This window comes from Ammospiza nelsoni, chromosome 4, assembly GCF_027579445.1.
Source record: "Ammospiza nelsoni isolate bAmmNel1 chromosome 4, bAmmNel1.pri, whole genome shotgun sequence".
Lineage (NCBI taxonomy): Eukaryota > Metazoa > Chordata > Aves > Passeriformes > Passerellidae > Ammospiza > Ammospiza nelsoni.
The window spans coordinates 12725163-12743538 of NC_080636.1; the positions used below are offsets into that span (position 1 = coordinate 12725163).

General features: G+C 39.7%; 1 protein-coding gene across 8 annotated transcripts in view; it reads left to right on the forward strand.

Annotated features, from left to right (window-relative positions):
• Positions 1-18376, forward strand: part of KCNIP4 (potassium voltage-gated channel interacting protein 4) — a 392972-nt gene that overhangs the window by 203603 nt on the left and 170993 nt on the right. Inside the window, exon 1 of one of the 8 annotated variants that reach the window (XM_059470691.1) lies at positions 12515-12614. The exons of the other annotated variants lie outside the window; for them this stretch is intronic. Within the exon in view, the coding sequence (XP_059326674.1) occupies positions 12515-12614 (100 nt within the window). Of the gene's footprint in view, positions 1-12514; positions 12615-18376 lie in introns of those variants that run through there. 8 annotated transcript variants of the gene reach the window in all.

Consider the following 18376-nt stretch of genomic DNA (forward strand, 5'->3'; position numbering starts at 1 on the left):
GGTAAAAAGCTCACGACAGATGAGCTGCCTGCCCAAGTGGCCTTCAAAGCTTTGCCTGCATTACCACTCTATTCCCTTTACCAGTGTCCTAGAGAGACTACAGATGTGGAATGCAATGGCATTTTGGGTTACCCATGACACTTTCCCTGTCTCCACAGCATCATTAATTGTAGGCCTATCTCAAAAGTTTTCATACTTTGTTAATTATTGGGTCTTAATAAGACAAAAGTTTTATTCCTTTACTGTTCATTTCATTTTTTTTAATGAGAAACAGTGAAATGCCTAATAGTGATGACTTTTGAAAGCCACTAATATTAAGCAATAGTTGCATATTAAGCAACTATTAAGTACATGAATTAACATCTCATTGAGGAGAAGGATCAGCATTACTCTGACATCGCAAACAGTATGTTAGAATGGATACATAAATATTTAGCTCACACTCCAAGACACCACAGAATTTTGTACCTATGATTCACAGCTTAGCGGTTTTAGGGACTATAACATAGTTTTAAAAGTAATTCTGGGTTCTTTCTGAATATTTCATCAAATACTTCTTTGGTATTTTTCCTCCATTATCAGACAACTTACTCCATTATGTTTACAGAGGTTGGCAGGTAGGTTAAATCTATCATTTAGCAAAAAAGCTACCTCCTGGGCTTTCTTCCTAGAAGTGTTTTATCCTGTGATTTCTAGTCTTAACTAGCATGTTGTAAGGCCACGTAGGAAGGATAAAATCTGGAAGGATATGTGTATCTGTGAAAAAAACTTTTGCTGGAAGTTCAGTTTTTCCTGTAGTCAAAACCACCATACTGTACATCCCTATGCAGAAATGACAGAAATGGGTTGTGGTGGAAAAGCAGAGCAAAGATTTTTGTTAGGGTGCCACAGGTCTTGTATTGAGGATGATACATGCAACTATAGTGGAGCATAGACAGTAGAACAGAATCCCAGTAGTGATTGGATAGAGCATCACATGCATTTCATACCAATATGTCATTCACTGAGGAGTAAACGTTTCTGTATTTTGATCAATTCAAAGAGGATGCTTTGTTTTACTCTACCAGTATTTCTGGTTTGGCAATATAGAAAGATTACATGGATATTTCACTTTCACAATGAGATATGAGATGGGAAGAGGTGGCTTAAATGGATACATGGTGACATGGATAAAGAACTGGCCTGAGATAACTTGACACACAACTGGATTGTCAAAATATGGTGATCTATGGCTCAACTGCAAGGTAGTCTCTAATGTAGTAACAGTGCAGAATAGAACCTGGAAGAAGCAAACTTTCTCCTTGTAATTTGATGCTCGTGTTTCAAATTGCAAGTGCTGGGGACAAAGCAGTGAGAACTTTGCTCTAAAGAGAAAGCTAGAATTACACACACTGTTAGAGACTGGAAATGGCAGCAGGAAATAGTGCAAGGATACAAAAAGCCAGAGAACATCAAGATAAATTATACTTAAATGAATAGTTCTGCAAGCAATGAGATGAAAATACTGCTCTAAAACTAGAGACCTGAAAACTCTTCCAGCAATTAAATACAGTAAGTACACAGGCCATGTCAGGTAGGTTTCAAAACAGGCACCAGAAGTTCATGGCTTTAGATTTTTAACATTTCTAGAGGTAAAACCATGGGAAAAATCCTGAGCCTGGTTATTTTCCTGGGAGGTGGAATATACGCAGTTGGATACTGTGGGGTCCCTACTTTCCCTGAGGAAGTTGTGTAGCCTACACTGGGAAACAGAAACAAACTCATCTTGCCATCTTTCTGCGGTCTGCTTTCCTCATATGCAGCAAGACTGAAAAGAAGTTGTGGACTCTGTCTCCAACCATCAGTGTTGCTGCATTGCATTTCTGTGGAAAAGTTCTCCACTGACAAGTACCTCTGCTCCCAAGGGCTTCCTTTGCCAGACCCTGCTGTTTGCTTTGAATACAGAGCTCAGGGTTTCTTTTCTGATGCAAAACACTGCAAATAGATCAGAGGGGTAGTTCTCAGAGGGAAGAAAACCCAACCTGAAGTTACAAAGGAGGAGCCGACAGAAAATGCAAAGGGAATATAAGACATGTATACCTCCAACCATCACCATGTTGTATGTATATATTTCGTTTCACAGTTCTCCTGTCCTCTGATAGAACCTGTGATATTCATGGGTAAATCTAATTTACATTCTACAATTAATTTCTATGTTGCAATCTTAGGATGCCATTTCAATTTTGTCTGGTTCCTAGCTTGAGGAAAAGAAAGTGTTTCAGAATCTCTTTTCCTTCTTCCATACAGCTCTTCCTTTACTGCTGTTTAGTTTTAGACTTTACTGGTTTTGTAGGTGATCTCAAAGTCTTTAAAAGTTTTGGTTTTAACCTATCTAACAAAATTTTAGCATTAGTGCTTTTCCAGACAGAGAACACAGACACAGTCTACTTGCGTCAATTTCATTTTTAAATCTTCCACGTGAAGGGAAGCAATCAATTTTGTTTGTTTGTTTTACTCTGCAGAATGTTTTAATCACCTGGCAGCCTGTGGAAATGAATTCTTTCTCTGTCATATAAACTGATACATAGCTGCAGGAAAGATTTTTACTGGGCCATCATGCACCTCAGGCATTCTCTGGTGCCTGTCCTTAAGGTGCTCGCCCTTGCTGCTTGAGTAAGCCCTTTTATGTTTGCAAGAGATGAGGAGAAAATGTGGGCTCTTTTACTCAGTGGGGATTGACTATCTATCTAATAACCAATGAGGTATTCAGAAAAAGCAAAACAAATAAATACCTAACTGTAGGGAAACTTTGCATGGGTGCCACTTGGTTTTTGTTTGTTTTGACAAATAAGATGGGTTACTTGTCGTATTTCATGTTAATTTATATTGCTGCACTCCCTGGAACATTCAAAGCTCTCTTCATTATATATTGCTAGTGAATATAAAAACAAAGGAAATATTACCTGGCCTTTTATAGAAATTCTTGTAAGAGATTAAAATGAAAGAGCTACAGTCTCTTGACGCATTTAAAAATTAATATGTAAATAAATTTCAGTGTCCTGTTTGTTGTTTGTGTCTCTACTGGGTCTGTCTTTGCTCCAGAAATTTTCAGACCTTTTTGGAAGGTTACCAGCTCACACATAAACACATTCACCTTACAGACTGAAGTGGAGAAGGCTTAAATCAAAACCTAATCTTTCCAGTGCAGCATATATGAATTTAAATAAAAGTAGGTTTCAAACAGCACAGAGGACTAAAGAAATGAGGACTAAAGAACCAATAGAATTATGAATCTGTAAAAATACATATTTTTATATGCAAACGACCACTTTATAAAGAAAAATATTTCCTGGAAACCAAATAGTGCAATAATGAGGAAGGAAATGGTGATACAGGCATTTATACTGCATAAAAACAGACAAAGGAGAAAAAATTTAAATAACAAGAAGAATTCCCTGCCTATTACATTTAAGACTATTTCTGCTGAGTTTAGCAATATTTAAGTCTTAGTGCTCGATGCACAGAAATCTTCTGTTCATTTAATTAAGAAATGTCGGTGCTTTATGTCTTTCTGGATTGTTGCACTAATGTTCTTCAAATGTGTGCTGTAAAGACCACACACGCAACTGATGTAGTTTGGACTGTCTGCTGAGAATTCTCACCCAAGTCTGTGTTTCTGTGTAGCTTTTCTCACAAAAAGTCCATCCATGGTTTAAAACAATCATTAATAGTCATGGACTATCAATGAGGTAAGTAATACTATTAAATATATGGTCGGTATAGTTATTTTTAAGTGTTTTATTGACCATGAGAAAAATGGTGCAATCCCCCATGACTCTTCAGGCACCCTAATGGACTCTTCATGAGTCTCTGGAATAAGATGGGTTAGCATCACCCTCCTCCAAAACTAACACTCACAGCAAAATTGAGACTGAAACGAGCTTTGCTTAGGCACATGGATCTCTCTGTGCCTAATTACCAGATTTATACATGGTAGAGATCTGCAGGAAAGAAATTTAAAGACTCTCAAATTGTTAGGAAGAAACTTGTTGGGCTCCTTCATAGTGCTCCAAGTAGATAATAGGGCAGAACTGGAAACTGAGTGTCTGTCAGCTTGCCTTATTTATTTAATATATGATGGTTGGCTTTGTATTACCAGTCTGAAAAACAAACAAACAAAAAGAACTTGCCACTCTTTTGTTCTGTTATTTGTCTCAATAAAAACTTCTGGGCAATGTAGGAGCTTGCTCTTTGGACTAACAGCACTCCAGGGTTTAAGTGAGGCTGAAGGGTTCTATAAACATCAGCTTCAGATTTCCCTAGCTTGTTGGTTCTGTCTTGTTTTGTGGTTCTCTGGGTTTTTAAAAGCAGAACTATGAAAAATTCTGTCTTTCTCCAAACTCTCAAGCTGTTTTCCATGGGCATATGAGCTAGGCTTTCCTGGGACTTTTACTGTTGATTGGCATAAGTCTCTTGTTGTCTGCAGTGAGCTGCTAATGAACCAGCAAGGGATTAGGAGGAAAAGTCTGGAGAACATCCACATGCTGCATCAGCTGAACTGGAGGAACTCTTCTGTCAGTCTCTTTATTTTAAGTCCACACACATTTCCTAATCATATTTGTGATAAAGTCAACTCAGTGCAATGTTCACAGCTAAAGTCTGCAGAAAGCCTGACAGTTTTCCAATAATCTGTAGCAAAAGAGGCAGCAAACCACAGAATTTATATCTAATTATTAATGATATTTCTAATTATTTAAGATGTGTCTTCTCCCTTTGCTATCTGAATGAAAATTTTACTACATTTTCTCATTAATTTCTCACCCCCTTTCCATAGCTGTGGCTTCAAAAATGTCAGCATCCACATGCAGTTATAATCATATTTCAGAAAGTTAAGGGGCTGTATTAAATACAGAAACATTTCTTAGGAATAGGGTCTAATTTATGAATAAGTAAGGCTAAAATGACTACTTGGGTGAATTAACAGTTCAGTATTCTCTAAAAGTCAACAGTGAGTAGGTATGGCAGTAGTATGTTAAGACTGGCCTTGAAGGTGACAGCAGATATTTTGCATGTGATGAAGTGTCGCAGTCGAGGCGGTCACGACATAAAGCAGAGACCACAAGCAGTCTCAGCTGGTAACACTTGGCAACAGTTTATTAATGAAAATGGCTGATCTTTTATACACTTTCCAGTTGTTTACCCTTCTTCTACCTTAGCTATTGGCCACAATAATTCAATACCATGACATTGGTGAAAAGTTACTCTGACTCCACCTAACTTTCTAAAAATGCTTCATCCAGCTGCAGAATGCTCTTATCTTCCTTCTCTCGATCTCCTTGGTTACGGCCTTGGAGAAAGCTCCTTATCGACTTCTTCTTCTTCTTCTTACTTCTCGCTCCTTTAGCTAACAGGCCCGCTGCTAGCCCCTTCCACAATGAAGTGGATCCACTAGAAATGCAAAGGGACGACTGAAATTGTTGGAGTGGTAAGCAAGAAAGACCAATTTTGTGGCAGTATGCTAAGTGGATAAAGAGGAGCAAGACAGCACTGGACAAAGACAGGAAAGAGGAGGTCAAAATAGCTGAGGAGCAAACCCATGAAGCCTGCATTAAAGATTTAGTTCTGGGCAGGGAAGAAACACTGAATCTTAGAGCTGTTGCTCTGAAGGCATTAAATATACATGAGATTTTTTAGTAGAAAGGGGGTAATGAGTAAGAGGTGACACCCAGGTTACAAGACTGCAGGACTGACATGTCTAGGAATGTTTCAATGAAACCACTTGTGTCATGAGTGTTAACTCACACACTTGTGCCTTGGCAGAACAGCACCATCTCTGAAGGCACTGCAGGGGTGGGTCATGTGTACCAACAGGCCTGATGAACCTTGGTGAAATAACCTGCTGGAGGCCTGCTGCCACCTGTGCAGGCATCCCACAGCTGTGAGTGGCACTGAGCTCCTTGTGGCCCTGTGTTATTCAGAGAAATCAAATCAAGTCTCATAAAGCACCATGGCTTGACATGCTGTGACTATCTCAAAAATCAAAATTAAGGTGCCCACATTAGTTCTTCGTTGTTGACGATGCATCAGAGTCTTACAAATGACAATTGGTAACTCTCCTGTCATTCTATGTGACTTTGGAAGTCTAGGAATTTTTCTGTAGTTTGGAGATGATCAGCATGTTCCCTCAAGTGCAAACACTTGAAAAAAATTCCTTGTTAATAAAGAAGTAGCACAAACAAATCACAAGAAACAGTTGAACTGCAGCTGTGGAATTACATCAGCCAAGTATTTTTCATCTTCAGTTTCCACAGACAGCTTTAAAATACAGTTGTCTGACATTTTTAAGGCATTGAAAATTTTTTATTATTATTTTTAATGAGGTTTAAACCCCTGCAGCAAAGATGGAGTTATCAGAATGATATGTGATGAGAAAATTTCTGTCTTCTAATGACATTGTTCATGGTCACAGTGAGTGTGATAGTTTTCAGAAATATGCACTACCAGATTCAGGGAGCCATATTTTCACTGCATGGAAAAGGATAAACTTGAAACATAATTCCATATTAAGGGCTCCAGAATACCCACATAATACATAATACATAATACTCAGAAGGTTATAAACAATAAGTGATGTATTGACAGATTTTGTGCTGCTTCTGACATTTATAGCAACCCAAAACTGGAGTGGTGTTATGATATTATCCAGATCTTCTCGTATACTTTTCAGCTGGAACTACATCATCTAAAGATGTTTTCTGTTAGTCTTTGAAAAGCCTGCTTATGAGTAATTGCTGTGCACAATTTTTTCTATTTCAATCAGTCCTGTAAAAGCACAGGATTTATGTATTGCCATCTAACTATGCACCCGGTGTGAAGAGACAGAACTTCTGCTTCATGACTACATCATGCCCTGCCCTGCTCACACCATGGGAGACAGTTTGCATGAGACACAACCTCCATGCCAGCCCTGGAATTATTGCTGCCTGCTGCCATGGGTCTGAACTGCTGCTTTAGGGGCAGATCAGTAACTTGGCTTCCTGTGTGGGACAGGGGAGCATCTTCTGACGTGACATAAGCATCTTCTGGCATGACATAAGCATCTTCTGGCATGACATAAGCATCTTCTGGCATGACATAAGCATCTTCTGACGTGACATAAGCATCTTCTGGCATGACATAAGCATCTTCTGACGTGACATAAGCATCTTCTGGCATGACATAAGCATCTTCTGACGTGACATAAGCATTGCCACGACTCAACTGTGGCAGCTCCTTGCATTGTGACAGCTGAAAAACATTGGACACAGTTCAGGCTGTAAACTTAGATAAATTTGTGAAAAGGTAGAAATAAGGCACTGTGATGTCAGAATGTTGCGATCTTTTTTTACCTGTGTTTAATCTGGGAAAACTATGGAAGTCATGCTGGCTTAATGCCTATAGGGGAAGTTGCAGTGTTGGCCCTTATCAGAGTTAACATTTAGATTGGCTGAATACATTTTGTCACTTTTGTCACTTTTTTCAGATTCATTAAATAATTGCTAAGAAAAAGTGTTAAATTAAAAGAGACAAGTTTGCACCTTATTTCTGGTTTTCTCAGTGATTTGATGAGCTGGAAGACTTACTAGGTTTTATTTATTTATTTTTAAAAAATAATGTCTTAGTTCATTCTCTTAATTTATATTGCTAGGAGTAAATTTAAAAGTGAGAAAAAGGGAGACTACAGTGTAATAACAGCTAGCTGCTAAGATAATAAAGTATTTGAATTTATGATACATTAAGATTTTTTGCTCCATTTTCTTCTTTGGAAAGAAAGAGTGCATTTTTCTCTTTTAGGATTAAAAAAACTATGATCTTCTTTTAAATATCTACATGGAATACATATTCTAATAATTCTATTGGATGTTGGAATATTTATTCAAAGCTGTTCTTATTTATAATAAGTTGAAGAGACATTGCAATCATTAGATTGCTCTGGCTTTACATCATGATTTTTACCGTTAAAAGAAAGTATTATTTAAGTTTTCTCTGATCAAAATCAAGAAATTGTGTCCTCTATTACAGGTTTTGTTCTCAGACTTCATATGTGGCATGTGAGACCCACTGGTATTCCATTTCATTTTTCTCTTGCAGTGCATTGACTTCTGCACCCAGCTCTGCCAATTAACTCTATCATTAACTTTCCCCCACTAATGATAGCCTTTCCCAAATCTGGTATTTCACATGTGCAGCACCCACTGCTTTATCCAAGGCCATCAAGTTTAGCTCTGATCACTAATCTTTTATGTTTTAAACAAAATCCAATAGACTTTGATTTCTGCAGGCCAGATTCCCATAAACTATTTTGAGAGGAGGTGAGGAATATCAGAGGTTAGTGATTGTCCTCCAGGAAACCATGATGAAAATCTGGGAGTGGCTTACCAGCATCCAAATGAACATAAGAGTGTAAGAAAATGAAGTGTAAGGAAGAAATATAACCATTACTGGGACTCCATCTGCAGACCAACTCATCATTTTCATTCTAAATGGATTAGTTCTTTTTTTAACATTAACATTTCATGATATATAGCATTAAGCAATAGCAGTTAAGATTAATGGTATCGAGGATCTTAGTCATGGTAAAGTAAATGGAGTCATTGTGTTGTGGTTTACAGCTCCATCACAAGATGAGAAGTGACTATTTAGATATGTTCGTAGCTGAAAATATAACCAATGACTTCAATTTAATATATTTACCCTCACAGTAAAATATAATGCTGCAAAATGCTTTGATGAAAAGGAGACAGCATTTATAATACTTTAAGACTGAAACCTTTAATTTGCAATTACACATAAGAAGAACAAGCTTTCATGCTCTTGTGTAAAAAAAGCTATACAGCATGTAATTTATAACAATATCTTTCCTCCCATTCCTATTTCTTGCATTCCTACTAGAACACTAATTCTACAATATATTAAAGCTTTTGTAGTTAGGCAAGAGAAAAAATAGGATGTCAATACTTGCAATTGTTAGCTTCATTCTTTCTGTCATGTTTAGATAGAACTGTAGAGGTAAATGAAGATCACCTTTTTTTTTGGTCTTCATGGAGAGCAAAAAATAAAACAATACACCACATCACTGTTTTTGGCAAGGTACTTGGAGAGACAAATAATGTCAAGCAGTTTGTAACCCTACCTGTCATTGAGTCAGGTCCATTTTTAAGCAGGTAAAAAGGTGAAGGTGAGAGACAGATCTGTGCTGTTTGTATTCCTACAAGAGAAATATTGTAAGGTTTTATAAAAACCTTTTGTTTTTCTCAAAAGCAACGACTTAATGAGTGAAGATGTATTAAACTGCACATTAGATTATCTACAGTCATATCAAAAAGGAGGGAAAAAAGGCATTATCATGGCTGGTTCACAGCACTTGAGAAACAGAAGTTTAGTCATAGCTTTCTTGCAAAAACCTTGCCTTCCCTGGAGATTATCATTCTTACTGTGCTTTGGCATCTACCTGTAAAACTAATTCTTCATTTCTCTTCTGTTTCTTGGAAGAAGACTCATAATTGGCCATAGGTTCAGTACACCTCCACCTCTGGGAAACCCTCTTCAGTTTGTGATACCTGAGGAGTCAGATCCCTGACACTTTGCGTGTTTGTGCAGTCACTGCCAGCCATGGGGTCCCAGTTTGCAGGGCAATGGCAGCTGCCAGCTTTGCAGCACTGCCAGCACAAGCTCTGCTTTCCACCTTTTTGCTTCCAGCCCTGACTAAGTGGAACTGCCACAAAAGTACCTTTAAAGAAGTCCTTTAAAGAGTGTTTTCATTTTTAAATTTTCAGCAGAACAATATTACCAAAGCTATTAATGAAAAGGAGTGCATCCTTTCAGGTGATGAAGTTGCACATACCCAAACACAAGCTGTATCCCTTTGGGTGAAGGCATACAAGATTGCAGATTTTGTGTTCCTGATGCTGATAATCTATTTTAGTTCAACACTGAAGGAAAGCTGGATCTACTTTCCTTACAGTCATTGATAAGATGGCTTAGAGGGAGAAGACATTTAGCCTTGTTTGGAACAAAGTTTGAATGAGGAAAAAAAAAAAAAACATAAGGAGAAAGTTTGCAGCAAGTAAAAGCAAAGATTCCCAATGAAAATCTGCCTGCAGAACTGGAATATTTAGGATGGAGTGTTGAAACATAGATTTTCTGACAGAAAAAGTTTAACCAGCTTTAAGGAGCCCAATCCTGAGTAAAAATCATAGAATAGTGTCACATGAACATTACGCTGTAAGGCTTTATCTATCCACTGTACAAAAAAGGGTACCTATAGTCTATCTGTTAGAGCCATTACTCTCAGTTCATTCCACTGTTTTCGGTAATGACAACACCCATTATAATGCAAGTATACCCGGGGGACGTAGAACTTTCTGCCAGTTCTCACATAACGCAATGATTTTTTTTTTAAAATCTTATCTAAGGAAAGAAAGAAAACCGAGCCCTTGGCAGTAATGTATTTCAACCATGAGGGGGACAGTGCTCTACCAGACAGGATTAAATTAGTTGCAATTGTTCCCCTGCTCATTTTTTGCTGCAATAGAGGTGCTGTTTTTCTATTGTAAATTTCTCCTTAGATGCTAAATTTTGAAGGGATTTAAAGAGTAAATCCTTAACTATGAATACACTGCGTGTGACAATGCCAGTACTGCAGACTGTTGCAGGTAGGCCAGTGGCTGTTAGTGGTTAAAGCTACCAGTTAAGTCCTGAGGTCAGCATTCCTGTATTTCACCAGGAATGTTTTCCATGGAAAAGACTTTGTTTAGAAAATCTTACTGAAGTGAAAAACAATAAAAAAAATGAGCTTGCTTCTCCTTTTTCTTGCCCCATCCCTGGAAATGTCCACAGCCAGGTTGGATGGAGCTTTGAACAATCTAGTTTGGTGGTAGGTGTTCCCTTGCTTGTGGTGAGGAGACTGAAACTAGATGATCTTTAAGGTCCCTTCCAAACGAAACCATTCTATGGCTCAGACTATGATTCTTTGTTTGTATTTTCAATTATTTTTTCCAAATCAGCCCACAGAATAAGTTTTAAAGAATCTGAGACAGCTCTTTTTTTTGCCTATAATTACAACTCCCCCCCAGCAGACCAAGAAAAAAATGATTCCTAGCTTGATGGTACATATACAATGTTGTGATTACCTGTCACATGCAACAGGTGGAATGTTAATGTAGCGAGGCAGCTGTTTTACCGGGAGTAACTAACGGAGAATTTGGCAAGGGCCGCCCCGACACATCCTCGGGCTGGAGCCGGCCCCAGCCGGGAGCGGCGATGGGACTCGTGCCCCGGCTGCCCGTCCCGCCCCTTCCAGGGCCGGCGGTGCCACCCGAGCCCCTCCAGCGCCGGGGCAGCTCCGCGGGGCTCTGCCCGTGCCCGGGGCTGTGTCCAGGGCTGTGCCCTTGTCCGTGCCCGGGGCTGTGCCCGTGTCCGTGCCCGTGTCCGTGCCCAGGGCTGTGTCCAGGGCTGTGCCCTTGTCCGTGTCCGGGGCTGTGCCCGTGTCCGGGGCTGTGCCCGTGTCCGTGTCCGGGGCTGTGCCCGTGCCAGGGGCTGTGTCCAGGGCTGTGTCCGTGTCCGTGCCCGGGGTTGTGCCCGTGCCAGGGGCTGTGCCCTTGTCCATGTCCGGGGCTGTGCCCTTGTCCGTGCCCGGGGCTGTGCCCGTGCCAGGGGCTGTGTCCGTGTCCGTGCCCGGGGCTGTGCCCGTGCCCATGTCAGTGCCCGCGGCTGTGTCCGTGTCATTGTCCGGGGCTGTGCCCCCGGCCGTGCCCGTACCTGGAGCTGTGCCCGTGCCCGGGGCTGTGTCAGTGTCCGCGCCCGGGGCTGTGCCCATGCCCTTGTCATTGTTCGGGGCTGTGCCCATGCCCGTGTCCGTGCCCGTGTCAGTGTCCGGGGCTGTGCCCATGCCCGTGTCCGTGCCAGTGTCCGTGTCCGGGGCTGTGCCCATGCCCGTGTCCGTGCCCGTGTCAGTGTCCGGGGCTGTGCCCATGCCCGTGTCCGTGTCATTGCCCGTGTCCGTGCCCGTGTCAGTGTCCGGGGCTGTGCCCATGCCCGTGTCCGTGCCAGTGTCCGTGTCCGTGTCCGTGTCCGTGCCAGTGTCCGTGTCCGTGCCAGTGTCCGTGTCCGTGTCCGTGCCCGGCGCTCCCCGCGTTGCCGCGGCAACCTCTCGGTGCCCGCCGCTGGCTGCGCCGCCCGCCCGGGAGCGGCTCCCCCCGCCGGCAGCAGCGCCGGCCTCTCCCGGGCCCTCTCCCGGGTGTGTCCCGCCGGCCGGCCCCGCTGCCCGCATGGCCGTGCCGGGCCGGGCCGAGCCGAGCCGGGCAGTGCCGGCAGGCCGGAGCTGAGCCGCCCGCCTCTCCGCTGGGGCAGCGGGATGGGCTCCCTGGCGCTCCCCTCCCACTCGCCCCCTTCCCTCGCCGGAGCCTTCCGCGCCTAGTTTAATGGCTTTGCAAAGAAAGCCGGGCAGAAGAACACTTTCCTCAGTGGCGGTGGTCAGACCATGACCTAACTCACCATGAACTTGGAAGGGCTTGAAATGATAGCGGTGTTGATCGTGATTGTGCTCTTTGTAAAAGTGTTGGAACAGTTTGGGCTGATTGAAGCAGGTTTAGAAGGTAAGGGAGTGCTTTTCAGTGGCTCGTCATTTTTCTGTTTTGGTTATTCTCTTGCAGCGAGGCACCTGTGAACTGATGCAAGGCACTACCCGAATCACCTCCAGAGCGACGTGCGCATCAGTGGCTGTCTGTTGTGGATGTTGGTTGTGCTGGTTTAAAATTTTGTACGAGAAATAAACTGGTGTCCAGGAAACTGCCAGTATGAACTTAGGGGTTAAAGTCTAAATCTCTTATTCCTGTTTTAAATCTGTGCGTTTAAAGTAGTGGAGGGTAAAGCAGGTTTTAGTATGATTACAGGCAATCATATTGCATTCAAACTGTCTTGCAATCAAAGTTGTTTTGTATTGTGTTCACGTTAACAACATCTCTACTAGAATTGTTATAAGATCAAGATACATCTTTTATAGCATTTAAAAACCTGTTGAATGTTTAATTTACTGTTAACATTTTAAACTGTGCTTGAGGAAGAGCTACAATCCTCAGATACAAACTAAGCAACTTGAGCATTCACTAAGGGCAATCATGTGCAAATTTTATTGTTTGATGCTTTGTTTTTCTTAGACAGATCCCCTCCTCTATTAGCAATATTGTTTCTTTATAAAACAGTAAAAATTAAAACCAAGAAGACTACTTTATTTTACATGTGCTTTTTACCTGTGGAATAGTGGAATATTTATTATTTTTACCTTATTTCTAAGACAGCTGTTATTTGTACCATATGAAGAGTTAGATCAAAAAACCACCGCTTGCAGCATGGTTGATAGTGTAATGACAATCATTACATCCTAGTGTTTTATTAGTTTACAGTCTGAAGTGGTCTGTTTCTCAACTGTTGAAAGAATGTTGTATTCCCAAATCTTCCTGAAGGCTGGCATTTGAATACAGTGTAGATAGATACACCTGTGAAAAGGACAACTTTGTTGACTAATTATGGTTTCATAACAAAAAATATGGTTTAAGGAAATAAGCAAAATTTTCCTCTATGAAAACATCTAAAGTAGTCCTTTCCTGTTTATGTAACCCTTTCAAGAAACACAGTCTTCCTTTCAAGCGATTTTAAATAAGGAAGTTACAGCTGATTCTCTCTCTGTGTTGCTGTCTTGCATGGACTTGCTAGAATCTTGTTACAGAATCTTAAAGCCCTGCAGACATCAAGTGCATTTTTATAAAGATTTTATGTTTGTGTTCAAGTACATTATATCCAGTTTAAATAACAACACAGAGATTGCCTTAAATATATGGACTTTTTATTTTCTTTTTTTTTCTGAGTTCAGTTTAAATATAAATACTAATTAACATGATAAATGTTATCATAAAAGTTATTTTCAGCATTAGAGGCTGCAAAGACTGAGGGGGGGAGGAGGGGGGAAGAGATCTATATTTACATTTTAGGTTGTTTGGCATGCTTGGGTGTGCTCTGTCGAGTCTGATTGCCACATCTGTTTGGATTCCCTCATAAAATACTTATTTTGATTGTTGTCTCTACTTGTTGCTGTGGCTGGAGAAGCTGATAATGGAAAGACAATTCAAAATATAGTGAAGATGTCTGAAGGTGGTTGTATTAGTTCTGTAAGAAAAAATTCTGGTTTTCCTACCTCACTGGCCAGAAGTCTGGGATTCTGTGTGTGAACAGAGTCTGAAAGTTTCTTCCTACCTAGTGCAGGACAGGTTTCCAGCATGCCAGCTAGAGGAAACCCCTGGAAGACATATGTGCCCCATTCCTCTGTGATATTCTACTTCTGTGAATGACGTAGAAGGCAGGTTACACGAGAATCAAGTAACAGATATAAATAATGGTGTGTGTCAATGGGCGTTAGCTAAATTTCACAGACTGAAGATTTTTTTTCCTCTTAGTTCAGGACCAGTGCAGATTTCTTCCCCCCATTTTTTTCCTTAAACTTGTGATTTAAAAATCTGTACTGATTACAATAGGAAAAAAGGAAGATTTGTCCACTTTTACTAGAGAACTGAAGAACTTTTCAATATGTTAATAAGCATCAAGGCTATTAATTTCCACTCTTGAAGGGAAAGTATATACATTGTAAAATTGTGCAAATATTAGAGAAGTTTTTAAATAGAATGCTAAAAAAACCCACGTATAGTCAGACTACCCATCTGCCTTTCTCAAAACCAGTAAGGAAGTTGGTCTCAGCTTTCTGAAAATGTTGGGTTTTATAAAGACATTTGTAGATTTTCTGAGTTTGGGTAGGTTATATAATTTCTTTATTTTTATCCTGAAGCTTTTGTAGAGACTGAGGTGTCAGTCCTGTTGTGTCCCTAACATGGTAACAAAAGCTTGAAGATAACTTACATCACACTGAATTGTCATAATTCTGAACTTTGTGAAATTTTGTAAATTGAGAAGAATCAAGTCTAATGATGTAAATCAAGAGCACTCCATTCACTGTCATAATAACTAGTGTAAGAAATAGTCTGCTTCCTTCAGACTCTTCAATTCAAATTTTATCATAATAATAGTATGCGATTATTTTCATTTTCTTGAAAATAATGAAGTATTTTCAGAGTAAATATTATATATACTTCCTTATATTTCTGCTGCAGTCTCTCAGATAACAGCATGCTTTCTGTGGTTTTGTCCAATTGCCTTCCACTGCTGAGTGATTCTGTTGTTGTAGAAGAAGTATTTTCAAATAGATGTTTTTAATATTGTATGACAGCTCTAAAAGTGATAAGTAGCAGAACAGATTTATACACTTTAGTAGGTTGTGGGTTCCAGAGACTTTGTCTTTCAGTTAAATATTATTTTATGATGCATTACACCCACTTAGATTGCTGTATGCTTTCTGTGGTTTTGCCCAGTTGCCTTTAACTGCTGAGTGGCTTTGCTGTTGTTATAGAAGTATTTTCAAATAGTTGCTTTGAATATTGTATGACAGCTCCTAAAGTGATGAGTAGCAGAATAGATTTATTCACTGTCATGGGCTGTGGATTGCATAGGTTTTGTCCCTAGGTTAAACATTAACTCTTCATGAATTAGGTTTTGTTCTTCTTGATAAGCTTTATTGCTTTTTTAAAACAGTAATTTATTAGGTGTAAAGGGTAATGCATTGATACCTAATCAGGAAAGTTTGTTCCTAGATATACCTTAATATCAATTTAAAGTTATTTCTTCTTGTAGGGCATGTTTTTTCCTAAAGTCATTCATAGAGTGAGGTACAAGAACTAAGTAGGTATATGTACAAGAGGTTACCATCTTGAGATTATGCCATAGTCAGGATGTTGATTTTTAGGATTTCACTATATTTTAGTACTTTTCTGAGAGGTACTTTGTGATCTTCATGTATAAGGATCACATGAACTTGGAGAAGAAATGGAAGAGGTTTTCTTTGTATCTTCCTTCTATGTCAGTTTCTCTGGGTAAAGTGTTAGGGACAGAGAAGTTGAGGCATCATGAAGTCAGCCCATTCCTGAGTTAAAATGGCTTTGCCCTCAAGTCTCTTGGAAAACCTGGATTGCTTTTCAAAACCTAAATCACTTATTAATGAAATAAACAGAAAAATAGATCCCTCTTCATCAAGGTATGCATTGAAATGTACACCATTAGGAGTAAGGTTCAGAGAAGAAATCTAAATTAGATGACTGATCAAAAATATTTATATAGGAATACCTTGCTTTTTAGGAAGTGCTCTAACTGCAGTTAGAACACCTAATAGAAAAGAATGGCATGGAAGTAGCCATATATATTACTGTAAAATGTGGTTTCCATATCTCTGTTATTGGCATCTATCTAAAATCCTTGTTTAGGAGTCCTGAGAGTGGCAGCAGTAGAACTTTGCAGCTAAAATTGTAATAATCGAGCTAAATTACTGAAACACTTGATTCCTTCAAAATATCAAAGCAGCTTGTAATCCCATTTTAGTAATCTTGGTTATTAACAAATTCCCATTCACCTGCTGGAAAAAAGAGCAAAACCACAGCCACATAGGTAGTTGCTTGTGATATTTATAACAATTTTTGATAAGGACAGTATATGACTGGAAATGAAGTGGGATTTACTTGTGGTTGCTCTGAAACTACAACAGCCTCTGGAGCAGTTTTGCCATCTAGGCTATGGTCTGCTGGGAATGTCAGCATTTCCACAGTGATGTCCCTCCTCACAGTGTTCTTCCTGGATGGAAAAGGAGTAATACCTCAGAGTCACAGAATGGTTGGGTTGGAAGGGGCCTCTGGAGATGATCTTGTCCAAGCCCCTGCTAAAGCAGGTTCACAGGGAGCAAGTTGCATGAGGTCACATCCAGGCAGGCTTTGACCACTTCCAGCGAAGGAGACTCCATGAACTCTCTGAGCAGCTTGTTGCAGTGCTCTGTCAAGATTTTCCTTGATATTAATTTCAGAAGATTCATAATGACTAGCATTTCATCCAACAAATGGCGTGTAATAAACATAGGGGCTTTTGTGCCGTTTCTCTTTTCTTAAATCGGTCTGGATGTCAAAGAGAGTTATGCATAGGATTGTGAAATATGGAAGCAAACATGGACCAATGTGAAATGATTAGGCAGAGCTGACAGTGGGAAAAAGACTAAAATATGATAGAATTTTTAATATTAATAATTTCAGGCATTTCTTAGAAGTAATCTGTTTGATATAGTCTTCATAAATTCCAAGATAAATTGAATCAAAACAGTTGTTGGAACAACACCTCATATGTGGATGAGTGAGCAGTATATAGAAATCTCTAACGCAGAACTCCAGTGAATTTTTTTCTTGATTGAATATGCAGCTCAAACAGCACTAGCAAGTCATTTGTAGACAGCACCATGTACTGTAGTTTGCTTGGAATTATGTGCATGTGAGCATCTGACCAGGTTGTGCATCCTGCGTGACTGGTCAGCAAGCCCCTACTGGGCAGAATGAATAAGAGAAAAGCTCTTCCCATTTTTCATACTAGAAGCTTCAACTTCAACTGTATACAGTCTTAGAAAAATGATAAATAATCAGTTAAGAAAAGCAACTTGCTAGCCATGAGAATTTGTAATAGGTGCCTTCAGCTGTTGGATGCCTGCTTCAAGCAGTCTGTCATGTCTGACTCATCTTCTGAAGGCTTCTGGTCCATTGTTGCTGAAAACCCTGGTGTTCCCAGGTCAGTGTCTGCTGAAGAGTGTTTGTTCTCAACACTGACTGTCACACTCAATAATAATGTGAGTGTCTAGTGCTTTACATCTACAGAGACCAAAGCAGATAAATAATGTAATTGAAAGGATGCCGAAGAAATAGATGGATGGAATCTTGCACTCTGAGTTACCAATACAATGCTTTTTTGCAAACTTAGTATTTTATAATTAACATTTTAAAATGAAGTATTGGTTTCCTAATGGGAAAATGGGAATTTTAAATGAGCCAATTCATTTGGTTATTTCATTTTTTTTCAATATGTTCACTCTTACTCTCACATTTAAAAGTAATGTAGATAGTATACCACAGAAAAAAAAAGTGAGGTTTTAACTAAAGCTTCTCTCTTTATTGCAGGGTTGCAACATTTTGACTATCTAATGCATCTTCCTACAGAATTCCTAATTTTTTATTATGGGTTTCTGGCTAGTTTTACCTTCAGTAATCTTCACTCAAAATATTCCTCAGCTTAAAATGTCAGTCTTTTTTGCATATAAATAATTGTACTTCTTCTTAAGGTTTAGAGAAGTTCTTGTGTTTTAGCCATTGTTATTTTGTTTATTATTTTTTATAGGAGAGTTCTTCCTTTAGTTATCTGATTTCTCTGGTGATCAATTGTTCAGCACCTGATA